This window comes from Fukomys damarensis, unplaced genomic scaffold (genome assembly GCF_012274545.1).
Source record: "Fukomys damarensis isolate Sample0158 unplaced genomic scaffold, DMR_v1.0_HiC HiC_scaffold_39, whole genome shotgun sequence".
Classification (NCBI taxonomy): Eukaryota; Metazoa; Chordata; class Mammalia; order Rodentia; family Bathyergidae; genus Fukomys; species Fukomys damarensis.
The window spans coordinates 106,226,209-106,241,056 of record NW_022900951.1 but is presented as its reverse complement, the minus strand read 5'-3'; the positions used below and the strand labels follow the sequence as shown (position 1 = coordinate 106,241,056).

At 45.8% G+C, this 14,848-nt stretch overlaps 1 protein-coding gene across 1 annotated transcript in view; it reads right to left on the bottom strand.

Moving 5' to 3' along the window:
• Positions 1-14,848, bottom strand: part of Bcorl1 (BCL6 corepressor like 1) — a 65,049-nt gene continuing 50,201 nt past the window's right edge. Inside the window, exons 13-15 of the mRNA XM_010608004.2 lie at positions 8,474-8,551; positions 7,283-7,436; positions 1-1,948 (exon numbers count right to left, since the gene is read on the bottom strand). Of these exons, the coding sequence (XP_010606306.1) occupies positions 1,666-1,948; positions 7,283-7,436; positions 8,474-8,551 (515 nt within the window). The 3' untranslated portion in view covers positions 1-1,665. The remainder of the gene's footprint in view (positions 1,949-7,282; positions 7,437-8,473; positions 8,552-14,848) is intronic.

The following is a 14,848-nucleotide window of genomic DNA, read 5'->3' as shown; positions in this document are numbered from 1 at the left end:
TTAAAAAGGGAGAACAACTTCAAAACCAACTGGGCAGGATGATGGGGCCGGGGAGCAGTCCTATAGAAGGGGGCCCAGAAATTCCCCCAGGGAACAAAGAACAAACACAATACAAAGAAAATAACCACCAATGCTCCCAAATGGGTCAGGAGCCTCCAGAGAACAGATTGTCCCATCCTCAAACTGGCTTTTTTTTTTCTTTTTTGTCTTTTTTTTCCTTTTCTTCTTCTTCTTTTGTTGTTGTTGTTGTTGTTTAGCACCTGTACAATAAAACTGTACCATCTCCAACCAGAGCCAGCCACGGTGAGGCCCTCCTGCATTTGCATGGTACAGACTCTCTACAAGGATTGTTCGGAAAAATAGCAATTGGTAGAAAAATAAGAGAGTGGGAAAGACAAGCCACAGAGGGGGTGGGGACAGGGAAGCACCCCGAGCTCCTTCCTTCCTCCCTCTCCTCCTCTCCCTGACGAGACCAGCACTGGAGGCCTGGAGGCTGCCTGTGGGGTGGAGCCACACACTCAGCCTGAGTGGAGCCTGGGCTGGAGACTGGTCTCCTGCCTTCCCCGAGGAAAGCACTGGTGCCCGATGTCACACCCAGCTGTCAGCCCCAGAGCCCTCCACAGAGTCCAAAAGAGAACAGCGGGGGAGGAGTAAAGATGGGAGTAGAGGGCTGGGAGGCAAGAGGCTCAGTATCTGGAGAGGCCGAGGCCAGGTCAGGGTGGAATGGGTAGGGGTGCGGCGGCAGGTGGAAGAATAACCCCATATTGTGCACCTTGAAGGGAGCAGGGAACAAGGTGTGAGGGGGCACCCTCACCCCTCAGGCCCATTCTCAACTCTCCTTTACTGGAGTAGCTTGAAAGCCCCTCACCCAATTTTCCTCTCCTCAGTAAACACTAATCTCAAGATGGCAGCGCCGCTACAAAGGACAGGGAAGAGAAAAACTGGCAGGGGAAGGGGAGCACCAAAGCCTCAGGATTTACCCCCGGGCCCCCAGCTGTGAGCCAGCTTCATTAGTCACACGTTCTCCACCCTACCCACCTCAGCCCCTCCCCAGGGGGGAAAGCAACCTGGGGATAACTTTGTCAGAGGGAGGGAGCAGCCCCAAAGCTTATCAAGAAAGAAAAAGAAAGGAGGTAAAGAAAGTCCCTCAATACAACAAGTTGTCTCAAATCGTCACAGTGATACAGACTTATCAGAAACCAATGAAACAATACAAATTAAATACTAATAAAATAAATACTATGGAAGACAGAAGAACACAGGGGGACAAGGGGGCGCTCAGGTTTAGACTTTTCTCATTTCTCCTTGGAACAGGACACAGCCACCCAGGCCCACGTTTGGTCTTGGTCATATGCAAAGGTGCCAGTCCAAAGGACCCTGGCGCCACTTCCTACCACCCCTGGGACCTCTTGTCTTCAGACGTGGAGTTCAACTTTCCACCCCCATCACCAACCACAACGACAACGATGACAGGGAGATGAGAACTAACTGTAACCAAAAAAACAAAAAAATCCAGTCACTAATGCTGGCATTGATAAGGCGGCTTCTTGTTGGTCCATATTATTGCCTCATTCTGCAGTCTGGTGCTCGGTGGGGGGACATGGGAGGTGGGGGAAGGGTGAACTCGGGAGGAGAAAGAACAGGGGTGGGGTGCCATTTTCCTGGTCAACTGTTCCAAGACTGGAATTCCACCTCAGACCCTAGGAGCCGAAGGAGCTCGGGCTCATAAGCAACCAGCTCCACAGTCTCAGAGGAGCCAGGGGGAGATCTGTCCTCCATGCCACCAGGCCTCTCAGCAGGGGTCAGCAGCTGACTGGAGGCCACCTGCCGGTAGAACTCTGCCTTGGGCAGGGTGGTGATTTCAAAGTGCGGGAACCGGGCCTGAAAGATCCTCGAGGAGAGCTTCAGCCGTTTGAGGACATCAGTGAAGAGGAACCAGTTGCAGGGCCTGAAAAGGCAAGGGCAGGAGTTAAGAAGGGAGGCTGTGGGACTTGGTTGGCACTGACAGAAGCACTGTAGATGGCCAGAGAAGGCTGAGGGACCCCTGGAGTCTAACCTGGCTTCTGGTCCTCCCACTGAGACTTAGTGCCAGTCTGCCTACCTCTCACTAAACCACAGGCTCTCTGGGTGAGACAGACAAATATTTTCTCCTAGGCCAGCTGAGCATCAGTCAGTACTCAACCTGTGACTGAGCTCTTCCAAGGAGAACGAACAGGAGGGAGCCAGACCTGCCGGAACCGAAACCTCTCAGCAGGCTTCCCCGGGTCTTTGCCTGCACCTGTGACCTGGGATTTACCATCTGCCAGGACCACTTCTTCCTGACTCCTTGCCCCTGCCCACCTCATCTGGTTTCCCTTTCCTGTTCTCATTCCTGCTTCCCTGGCCTCCCTGTTCTCCAAGATCATCTCCAGCAGAAAGGGAGCCGTGGAGAAAGGCGTAAACTGCGGGTAATCCAAAAGGCATTTCTGTTTGGCTCTGGAATGCATTAGACAAGTTTATTCTCTAGCGGCAGGGGCAGCACCTTCATCTTCGTCGTTTCTGCAGGCCGGGGCTCACATTACAGCCAGTCTGCCATTGCTGATCACACCCGACTGGGCAGCAGCCTGGGGACAGCTGGGAGGGGTGCTAGAGAGGCCAGTCACAGGCCAACAGCCTACACTGACTAAAGCAGGAAGAAACACTGCCTCCTCGTGCTAGTCTCCTGTTTCCAGGGCTGCCCCAGCTCCAGCCTTGGACTCCTCTTGTTCAGGCTGTATTTTGCAAGAGTCCCTGACTAGCTTCCTTTTGTCCAGAATCGCTCTTCTGCACCCCACCCACCCTCACTGGATCCGCTGCTACAATTAGTTTTCTACAAAGAAAATCTGTCCACTCCACTCTTTGAACAACTTCCCACAGATCTCCAGTGCCTCCAGGAAAAAAAAAAGCTCCAAATTCTCTAGTAGGATATTAAACAAGACCTTCCAAAGATGACTCCATTTGACCTCTTCAACCCAGTCTCCATCCACACCCACAGTCCCCAACATGCACTGTATCCCCCACCCCACACGCCAGCCACATGATCAGGACTACTCCTGCTCTCAGAACCTCCTGAACTAGTACATCTCAGTGGTCCTGCTCATGCCACGCCACATTCCCTTCGCTTCTCCCTAGCCCAGCTCACATGCCACATCCCCTGTGATTGTGTGCTCATTCCATCCCCGAAGCCTCATGGTGCCTGCTGCACACCCCTATCACAACACTGACTTCCAAAAGCGTCACTTGGAAGGGCTGCAGAAGCAACGTAAAATGTGGTCTTCTTACACAAAAACAAATGCAGATGTACTCAGCTACCTCATCTTCGACAAAGGAACTCACCATCCTCAGTGGAGGAAAGATAGCCTCTTTAATAAATGGTGTTGGAAAAACTGGATATCAACCTGTCACAGATTAAAATTAGACCCTTATCTTTCGCCATGCACTAAATTAAAATCCAAATGGATTAAAGATCTAAATATTAAAACAGAAACATTAAACTTGCTGGAAAGTAAGTTAGGCAGAACTCTGGAAGACATTGGTATAGGAAAAGACTTTATGAACAAATCCTCAGTAGCACGGGAACTAGCAGAAAGAATCAACAACTGGGATCTCATCTTACTAAAAAGCTTCTGTACTTCAAAAGAAACCATTAGCAGAACTAAGAGACAATCTACAATGTGGGAAAAAATTTTTACCAGCTGTACCTCAGACAAAGGACTATTATCAAGGATATATAAAGAACTCAAAACAATCAGTCCCCCCAAATATAAAGACCCGATCCAAAAATGGGCATCCGAAATGAACAGACATTTCTCATACAAAGAAGTGAAAGCAGCAAGAAAATATATGAAAAAATGTTCCACATCACTGGTCATTCGAGAGATGCAGATGAAAACAACACTGAGATTCCACCTCACCCCACAAAGAATGGCTGCTATCAAGAAATCACACAATAACAAATGTTGGCGGGGTTGTGGGGAGAAAGGAACCCTCCTCCATTGTTGGTGGGAGTGCAGACTAGTGCAACCACTATGGAAATCAATATGGAGATACCTCAAAGAGCTTGGACTGGAGGTTCCATTTGACCCAGCCATCCCTCTGTTGGGTATCTTTCCAAGAGAACTAAAAGAATCATATCACAGAGAAGTATGTGCACCCATGTTTATAGCGGCACAGTTTGTAATAGCTAAATCTTGGAAACAACCTATTTGCCCATCCGTTGGAAACTGGATAAAGAAGTTGTGGTTTTTCTATAAAATGGAATATTACTCAGCCATAAAGAGCGAGAGAATAGATTCATTCATAGGAAAATGGATACATATTGAAGATATACTCCTAAGTGAAATAAATAAGTCCCACATGTGTAAATACCGAATAGTTTCCCTGGTGTGAATATTCTGCAACAATGCATAAGATTCTAATAAGATTACTGACATTTAGAAATGGGAGGAAAGGAGCTAAAGGTGTAGGGAAGGTGTGATACGTAGGGGAAGAACAAAAAGGGAAAAGAAAAAAATGTGAGAGAATGAAAAGATGAAAATAAAGTGTTTGTAGATGGGGAGGGGAGGACGGGGTGAAGGGAGGGCAGAGGTAAGGGGAAAAAAATGAGAATCAAGACTTGCCATGTAAAGGTACATGATCCCAACAATGAATGTAACTGTACTGTATCCCTAAATGTACCAATAAACTCAATTAAAAAAAAAATGTGGTCTTCTTTGGGGCCTCGGGATAGGGGGGTTCAGGGTGGACTGGAACTTTTATTTTTCAATTGACACCCTTCTGAACTGCTTAAGCTTTTTATAATAAACCTGCTTAGAACATTTGGTCTTTTATTAGAGGTATTATATATTTGTCTGTTTATTACATTAGAGTCTGGATTCTTTGAAGGCCAGAGCTGTGTTCTGGTCACCAGTGTTTGATCTAGTGCAGCTGCCGAAGACATGTTATGAAATCGAATGCTCTGTATCGCACTTAAAACATCTAGCCAGACCTACAACCTTTATCCTTAAAATGCACATGTAACATTTCTTCCCAATGATGGTGATCTTTGTCATTACATGTGATTAGGGAATGGAGCATTCCAGGCTAAGAGAAAGGGACCACTGATACCATACACATGGACCATCACTTTCAAAGAATGGGGGAAGAGCCCTTCAAAACATTCCTGCTGGTGATCAGAATCTAGTCTCGCTTTGATGATTCAGAAGGGACTTCTTAAAGACCTGACCTGGCTACAACATGCTGCAGCTGTGGGGAAGGGCAGTATCAGCACAAGTGCTGCAGGACAGAAGGTAGCCTTGCCGGTAGCAGTAGCCAGCTCTCAGCTGACAACTTGCCTGACACCTGGCTCAGAGAGTGGCACAAGGCCCTTGCTTGCCCATGCTATGTCCTTACCTAAAGCAGCCTACCCTGGTCCTTTTACTGCCTGCAGCCCCAAGATCCTGTTTCAGAGGAGGTGCCGGATACTTTGGAGGAATTAATTCACTGTGCAATACTATATCCCAGAGGCCCAGCCCCACCCTCAGGGATCAGCTTCTGCCCAGAAGAATAAGGACCAAAGCCCCTGAAATTTGATCCCTACTAGTGTCATCATATAGGCTATTTTTATTCTTATCAGGCCATGGGGGAAGGTATGCAAAGAAATGGGGCCTAGGGGCCATTGTCATAAACAGAGGCACTCACTACATGCTTTCCTAATCAACATTTACCCTACTCCCTATCCTGTGTGTGTTGTGCTGGTTTGTTGGGTTTTAAAATAGGGCTTAGGCCGGGGATTTAGCTCAGTGGTTCTGGCCCCTGCCTCACAAGTGCAATATCCCGAGTTCGATCCCTGGTATCAAAAAAATAAATAAAATAAAATAGGGCATGATAGCCAGTGTAAGGTGGCACAAGCCTATAATCCCAGCACTTGAGGCTGAGGCAGGAGGACTGTGAGTTCAAGGCCAGCCTATTGTTACATAGAGAGACCCTGTCTCAACAAACAAAGCAAAACAAACAAAAAGAAATAGAGTTTGACTGAGCTGGGCACACTGACATATACCTGGAATCCCAGCTACTTGAGGCAGGAGAATCATGAGTTTGAGACTGGCCTGGGCAACACAGCAAGATCCCATCTCAAAAAAAAAAAAAAAGGTCTGATATTTTTAGACAAGGTATCAAGGGCCACTGTACTCTCCTTCACAGTGGTCTCTTCTCACCTTGTAGAATATACATCTTTTCCTACTTTTAATTGGCCCATAGTTGCTCTGCAGCACATGTTTATTTTCCTACCTTTAATAAATGTAAAACTTCACTAAAAAAAAATCCCAAACAACCAAAAAAAAATAGGTAACAAAGAAAAATAATCCTTTTAGCTCAGTGGTTCCACGCTTGCCTGACAAGGGCAAGGTTCTGAGTTTGATCCCTGGTATGGGAAAAAAAAGGCAAGCTTATACTTAGAGCAGGGGATGTAGCTCAGCGGTGCTGTGCCTACCTGGCAAGTGCAAGGTCCTGAGTTCGATCCCCGGTACAAAAAAAACAAACAAACAAACAAACAAAAAAAGACAAAGGGGTGAAAAATACTTAATGATAGAGGAATAAAAGGGAATCGATCCTGTATTCTCATCCTCCCAAGCAGCACATCCATATGCTGATGTGCAAGGAAACCCAACAAGAACCAAGGTTCTGCAGGCTGTCGAACTCCCTTCTGACCCATCAAAGAAAGAACCAGTTGGGTCCCATCTAATATTAGGTGTCAGCTCTACGCTAGTCTCTGTGAACAGGTGCTTCCCATTATCATACACAGTCATATGAGCTGGCAGCACGATGCCATCACCTTGCCAACATTAAGGCTACAAGAAACCAGGCTGTGGATTGCTTAAGGACCCTAGTGGCTCCACAGCTATGGCAACCATATGTCCTGGCTTTTCCAAGAATCTCAATTGCAAATACTCTGTCTGCCTGTCTCCAGAAACCACAAAAATGTTCCAAGGATTCTAATAGTTCATCAGCCCAAATATCTCCCAGATAATCTCTTACACCCAGTGCACAAAGGGGATTCAGGGAATGCATGCAGCTGCCAGTGTGGATCTAGTGGTCCACAGACCTTTAATCTGAACTCAAGTTATGTTCAGACGGGGCTGGGAGATCAGGCTGACCCTTGTCACATTTGATCTTTCCTAAGCGCCAGCCTTTGCCTCTTCCCAGAGAGCTTCACCTTCCCAGAAGTGGGGGCCAAGGGTTGCCAGGATCTGGGTACTCAGTCCCTGTGGATCTCTCAGACACTTACCCGCGGGACACTGACACTTGGAGGTTGTAGCAAGGGAGAAGAGGCTTGTCTGAGAGTTCAAACATGAAATCATCCTCTTCCACATCATCTCCTTCTTGATCAGCGCTCCCAGGAGGGTTGTGCAGGAGGTCACAGGCAAACCTGTCTCTTTGCTCTGTAAGGATAATATATAGTGAATTGAGACTCCACTACATGAACAAAACTGAAGAGAAGAAATGTTCCAACCAGATAAAGGGACATGAAGGGGTGCTTAGGAAATAAGCAACAAGGCCATGGGTCTTTGGCTGGCCCAAGGATTGCTGATCCCATGGTTTGCATTGTTGGGAGGACAGGTAAAAGTTCCAGTCCTGGAAGGAAGTATTTTGTGGCCAAAGATTTATTAAACTCCTCCACCCTCTGACTGGAAAAAGCAAGGTGACACAAAGGATGAGCTTCTTGGCTCTTGGAGATGGAAGCCTGAAGATACTTGAAGCAGTCAAGCACAAGGTAAAAACACCTGCCCTTCCCTGGCTGCAGCTTTCCCAAGCAGCCTCCCTGCTTGATCCTGAAGCCTGAGGCTCAGATGCTTCCTTCCCCAGCCCCAGATTTGGGGTTTGTTTTGGATGCAGCCTGTTGTATTCCATCCCAACCTTTGGCTACCCCAGTTTCCTCCAAGCTTAGAAGTGGGACTTCCCTTAATTATTAGCCCCTGGCCCACTGCAGGCAAATCATACTAATCTTCCAAGAGTGAATGAAGCTTGGGGTAGGAGGCTCAGGGGCTGTAGGACACCAGCTATCTCAAAAACTAAGTGTGCACCATGGGGGTGGGGTAGGGAGGGAATGGTGGCTGACAAATGCTTCGGTGCCCTCTTGAGTGTGAGCGATACCAGAAGAGGTGATGATAGTACTTACGGAGCCTTCTGGTGGGATTAAGAAGAGAGAATTTTAAAAGTACCCATGGTGGGGGTGGTAGTGGACTAAGGAGGGATGCCTTTGTCCAAATCAGTGTTACATCTTGTGATTCAGGCAAACTGACTTGGAGGTCTAGTGGAAAGAGGGTTTGGGCTGAAGGGATCTGTAAAGGCTACTGCAAGTGAAGAAGGCGACCTCATAGGATGACTCCTATCTTGAAGAATCAGTAAAACCCAAACCAAATCCTACATCTCTGAGCCACATACAAGGAAGGTTAGGTTCTTCCCACTTAAAGCTCACCCAACACAGAACTGCTGTAGAAGTCCCACGATACACCTGGATCCCCTTCTGCCCTGCCCTGAAGATCCGAGAGGTGATCTGAGGAAAGAAGAGAAGGCAGTGAGACCAGGAGGTAAGGCTGGAGAGGGGCGCTCCACGCATGCGGCTGGGGGATGGGAGGAGGGAAGAAGTGTCAAGGAGGGGCCTGGAGTGACCCAATTTCTGCTGCCAGTCCGAGGATGCAAAGCACCAGTCAGAAGCCCAATGGAGCCCACCAACTGCCCGTGTTTGGCCTAATGTTCAATACAAGAAAAACATTTAACTTCCAACAATTTAAAACTTCAAGATTTCACTTAAAAATCTGGATTTCCAACTTTTCACCCCCCCAATCAGATCTGGCAACACTGTGTCTGCATTCCTGCATGTCAACAGTTGGCTAGAGGGAGCTGCGACATATGCATATGCGAGCTTTAGTCCCCACCCAGCCTCTTCCCTCTTATATATCAGCCCAAAGGCATGTAGTTTTAGGACCCCTGCCTCAAACTGCACAGGGAATTCCTCTGCAAACAGAATCCTAGGCTCACCCAACATTTTCATTCCCTGTTGGTTCCAATGTTAGCAGATCCAATCAAAACCTCTCTCTACATGATATGTGTCTCTGTCTGTCTGTCTGGTGCTTTCTTGCTTTCTCTCTCCCTCTCTCTCTGTTCGTCCCCCCACCCCCATCTCTCTCTCATTTTCTATTTTGAGACAGGGTCTCACTAAGTCCTAAGTTGCCCAGGCTAGGCTCAAATTTGAGAACTTCCTGCCTCACCCTTCTAGAGCTTTCCTTATTATACTTTTATTTATTTTTTTATCTTTATTAAGTTTATTGGTACAATTTAGGTATACAATACTGTTAGATTCATCATTGGGATCTTGTATCTTTGCAACACTTATCTTTGTTCTCATTTTTCCCCATTCCCCAGCCCTCCCTTCACTCCCTCTACCCTTCCCTGTTTACAACGACATTGTTTCCATGTTTGTCCTTTTTACATATTTTTTCTTTTCCTTTTTTACCTTTCCCCTATTCCTCCTAATTCCTCTACTCTCTTAGACCTTTTCTTATTACACAGTATCAATTATACATTTTTATCTTTATTTACACTTTTAGTTTTTCACACCAGAGAAACTATTCAGTATTTACACGTGTGTCTTATTAATTTCACTTAAGAGTAAGGCCTCAATGTGCATCCACTTAGCTATAATTCTTTATGGCTGAGTAGTACTCCATTTTATTTTTTTAAAAAATCTTCTTTATCCAGTCTCCAGTTGATGGGCAATTGGGCTGTCTCCAAATTTTAGCTATTACAAATTGTGCTGCTATAAAGATGGGTAAGCATATATCACTGTGGTATGATTCTTTTTTTTTTTGTACCAGGGATCGAACTCAGGTCCTTGCACTGTGGTATGATTTTTTAAATTCTTTTGGGAAGATACCCAGCTGGGGAATAGCTGGCTCAAATGGAACTTCTAATCCTAGTTGTTTGAGGGATCTCCATACTGATTTCCACAGTAGCTGCACCTGTCTGCACTCCCACCAACAATGAAGAAAGGTTCCTATCTCCCCATACCCCCACCAGCATTTGTTATTGGTTGATTTCTTTTCTTTTTTTTTTTTGGTACTGGGGATCGAACTCAGGTCCTTGCGCTTGCGAGGCAGGTGGCGGAACCATTGAGCTAAATCCCCGGTCCCATGGTTGATTTCTTGATAGCAGCCATTCTTTGTGGGGTGAGGTGGAATCTCAGTGTTGTTTTCATCTGCATCTCTCAAATGACCAGTGATGTTGAACAGTTTTTCATGTTTATTTGCTGCTTTTGCTTCTATGTCTGAGAAATGTCTGTTCATTTCAGATGTCCATTTTTGGACTGGGTCTTTAAATTTGGGAGGTCTTGTTTTTTAAAGTTCTTTATATATTCTAGATAGTAGACCTTTGTCTGAGGAACAGCTGGTTATAACTGATATGTATTGACTTATCATTGTCATGTTATTTTCCTACTGTTGGCTCTTTTTACTCTTCTCCCTCTCCCTTTAAATTCTTGCCTATTGGATTTGCTCTGTTGGGCCTCATGAAGTTGTGACCTTCATTGTCTTTTTCTAGGATATTTTAAAAAATTGTTTTGAGTGCTGGTTTGGTAGTCATGAAATTTCTCAGGTGTTCTTTGTCATGGAAGTTTCTTATTTCCTCATCAATTTTGAGAGATAGTTTTGCAGGGTACATCAGCCTAGGTTGGAGGCTGTTTTCTTTTAAAGCTTGAAATATGTCACTCCAGGCTCTCCTTCACTTGAGGTTCTGTGTTGAAAATTCTGTTGTGATTCTAATGGGATTTTCTCTACGTGTAGTTTTTTTTCTCTAACTGCTTATAGTATTTTGTACCGGGGTCTTGATTATTATACATATAGGTAGATTTTTTAAAATCATAACTAGTTGGAGTCCTATGTGCCTCACTTATTTGTATGTCAAGTTATTTTGCTCTGTTTGGGAAGTTTGCTGCTATTATGTCTATGAACAGTTTTTTATGTTATTTGTGCTTTCTCCTGCTTTTTCTTGGACTCCTATTAATTTTATATTAGTCTTCTTTGCATCATCTAGGAGCTGATGGATTGATTTCTCATGGTCCCTTATTATTTTTAAGAGATCTCTCTTTACATGGTCACTGACCACCATCCTGTCTTCTATATTTGACATTCTGTGTTCTGATATTCTGTATTCTGTCTTTTAAACAGGGTCTTTCTATTTAGCTTAGTTGGTCTTGGATTTGCTATGAAGCCCAGACTGACCTCAAACTCAGAATCCTCCTGCCTCAACCACCCATGTGCTGGGATTCCAGGCATGTGACACCATAGCTAGCTTTTATTATTTTGAAATAAGGATCTTACTAGTTGCCCAATCTGGTCTCGAATTCCTAGATTCAAGTGATCCTCCCCACCTCAGCCACTCAAATAGCTGGAACTACAGGCATGCACCCCTAAACCTATCTCTAGCACATTCACAGCAGGGCTATAATTTGTATGTCTCACTGCTTGGTGACTCTGAACCACTGGTGGAACATGTATGGCTGTCCCATCAGGTGGCACGGGACAGTCCCATCTAGTGGTACAAGCTGTCCGATGGGGTGGGAATGTGTTCAAATAAGATAAGTGGCTGGGGGCATAGCTCAGTAGCACAGCAAGTGTAAGGCTGTGGGTTTAAGTCCCAGCTCCAAAAGAAAAATAAGTGTAATTCCTTCTCTTTTGTCTTTGAAAATCATGGGGAAAATAGCCAGGTTTATCCTCATAAAAATTTCTTTGCTTTATTCCCAGGTGTATTCCCAAAAGAACTGAAAACAGGTGTTCAAACAAAAACTTAGGCATGAACTTTCGTAGCAGCTCTCTTCATGACAGCCAAAAGGTGGAAACAGCTCAAATGGCTGTCAGTGATAAACAAAATAGGATAAACAAAAATAGGATACACCCATACAAAGGAATATTATTTAGACATAAAAAGGAATGAAGTACTGATACAGGTTGCAAAACTGATGCTAAGTGATAAGAGCCAGAGACAAGAGGCTACATAAAAGAACAAAATACTGATACTGATACATATCACAAGAAGGACAAATCTTGAACGTATCATGCTATGTGAAAGAGTCACAAGGGCCACATACTACATTATTTTGTTTACATGAAATATCCAGAATAGACAAGTCCCCAGAGACCAAAAGCAGACTGGTGGCCCTGACAGGGGTTAGGGGAGAGGGGAATGGGCAGTGGCTGCTAACGGGGACAGGAAAATGTTCTGAAACTTGATAGCCATGAGGGTTGTACAATGTTGAATGTCCTGTCACTCAACTATATACTTTAAAATAGCAAACTTATGTATATTTTACCACAGTAAAACAACTTTTAAAATCTCCTTTCACTTTCTGGCCTCACCAACAGATCTTGGGTTACCCTCAGCCTCCTTGTTTCCTAACTAGACATCATCTGTGTGTGTGCGTGGCCCAGCAGCTGCCAAAATGCCACTGATTTAGCTGTGCATGGTTGCCACTAGCCCTTAAGTGACACCTAGATAATGGGACAGGAGAGTTCGAAGGGCACAGGTGATGTGCTCCCTGGAGGGAGCTGGCAGCCATTCTTGATGCTCAACTCTCCAGTGGAAAACAGCAGCACTACCTGCTGTCCCTTGCCTCTGGTCATCCTAGCAGGAAGAAAGAGGCTTAGCTGTTGTGAACAGCTGAAATTACTCTTTTTTTTTTCCCCCTGTCTTCTAGTAGTCGAAGGGTTTCCCACAGTAGGAAAGGCAGCCAGAGCAAAGGTTTCAAAGTAACGGGCAAGCAACCAGTCATACACATGTGATCTTTAACCACGGCCAGCTGCTGTGCTCTCTTGTGCTCTGTACCACTTGAGAGTTAGCAGTAGCTCCTTCCAGGAGCATCTGTCAGGTAGATAGGCGTCTACTCCAGGCCCAGCCCTGTGCTTGGGTTCACGGAAGATAAAGAAAGGAGCACCTAAGTCCCTAGAAGGCAGCGGCCATGCTATCTTGTTCGCTATTGCTTCCCTAGCACCTAAATCCAGCGCCTGGCACATGGTAAGAGCTAATAGTCATGTGGGGGAAGAGGGAGCGAGAGGATTATGGCAGGTGAGACTCTTAAGTGCTCGCTCAAGCAGGAAGCTGCCCCTTCCCTGCAAGAGGTCACACACGGGTTCCATCAGAGCATGTGCTCACCACATTCCTGGGGCTCCTCTCTAGGGACTGCCTTTAGAGCCACCCCTGACCCCACACATTCCTCCAGTTCTGTACTGCCTTCGCATCTCTCTCACGCAGGTGAACTGGCAGGAGAGAAGGGGCCCAGGAGCAGCACCTAGGAGGAGCTCTGGACCTGCCTGACAGGGCAGCTCCAGTGCCCTTGCCTCATAGATATTCACACAGTATCAAGAGCAAGCATGACCTTCCTTTCCCTTGATTTTCCCTATCCCTGCACCCAGCTGCAACTTTCAGTCCTACACTCTCCTCTTTGCCTTGAAAATGTGTCCTGGGCCCTGCCAATCCCCTCCTACATATATACTCCAAAGAACTGAAAACAGATAATCAAAGAAGTACTTGTACATGCAAGACCACAGCGGCCCTAACGGCAATGGCCAGAAGCTAGACACGGCCCATATACCTATCTAGTGGGAGAAGGGATACAAGAAACGGGGGATACACACATTGGACTACTACTCAGCCATCAAGAGGAGTGGCTGCTGAAGTCAATACAGTACTAGAAAGAAGCCAGACACAAAGGCCCCAGGCTGTATGATTCTATTTATATAAAATATCTACAATAGGTAAATCCATGGAGACAGAACAGAGAATGGTGGTTGCCAGGGGGTGGAAGGGGAAAGGGGGCAGGTGATAAATGGGTACAAGGTTTCATTTGGGGCTGATAAAATCATGTTTTGGAATTAGAGAGATGGCAGTTGTACAATGTAGTGAATATACTAAATACTACAGAACTGTTCACTTTTAAATCATTAATTTTATCTTACATGAATCTCACCTCAAAACAAAACAAAAGCACCTCAGGGCCTCACTGTAAGAGCAGAGCCTCCCACTTCCATGTGAGCCTCAGCCATTAGTTTCTGTATTTTCTAGGGTGCCAAATCCCCTTCTCCATCGCCTGTAGCTAAGTCACCAGTTGAGGGACATGAAAGGAGAGGAAAAACAAAAAGCTGGCGGTCTTCAACATGGGGTCATATAGCAAAGGTCTCCGGGAGGAAAAACAAAACCCCGCGACCAGTGACCTCAAGTGGTAAACTGCTAACCTTTTCATCAGAGGGAGTAAAAGCAGTCCTGAGAGGCCTCTGATGCTCCCAAACAAACTGCAGCAAGCTCCCTGGTTTCCACATTCCTTCCCACTGACAAGCAAAGGTGAATCTGTTTTCCTTTGGCTGGCCTGGATATTGGTCTTTTCTTCAAAAGGTCAAAGGTAAATCAATCACAGGTCTGGCTATCATTTGGCCTGAGCAGGGAAAGCCTTCCATAGGTCTCTTGGGGGTCTGGGCCACTTGGAGCTCCAACCCTGAAAATGAGGTAGGAAGGGTTTATTATCTGGCCTCCAGCACCGGCATAGCATCTAGAAACTAATAGGTGCTCAACAAACAGATGGGCAGATGAACAAGTGACGGAGTGTAGCTCTATCCTTCCTGAGCTCAGAAGAAATGGGCCTCACCTGAAGTCAACCCTGTGTAAGACAATCCACATTTACAACCAGCATGAATTACTAGCGTCTTCTTTTAGGAAAGGATGCACCGTAGGACACCTGTAAATAATGAGTTCCTTTGTGTACTTAGAAGACTGGAGCTGTGTGGTGGCACATGCCAGTAATCCCAGC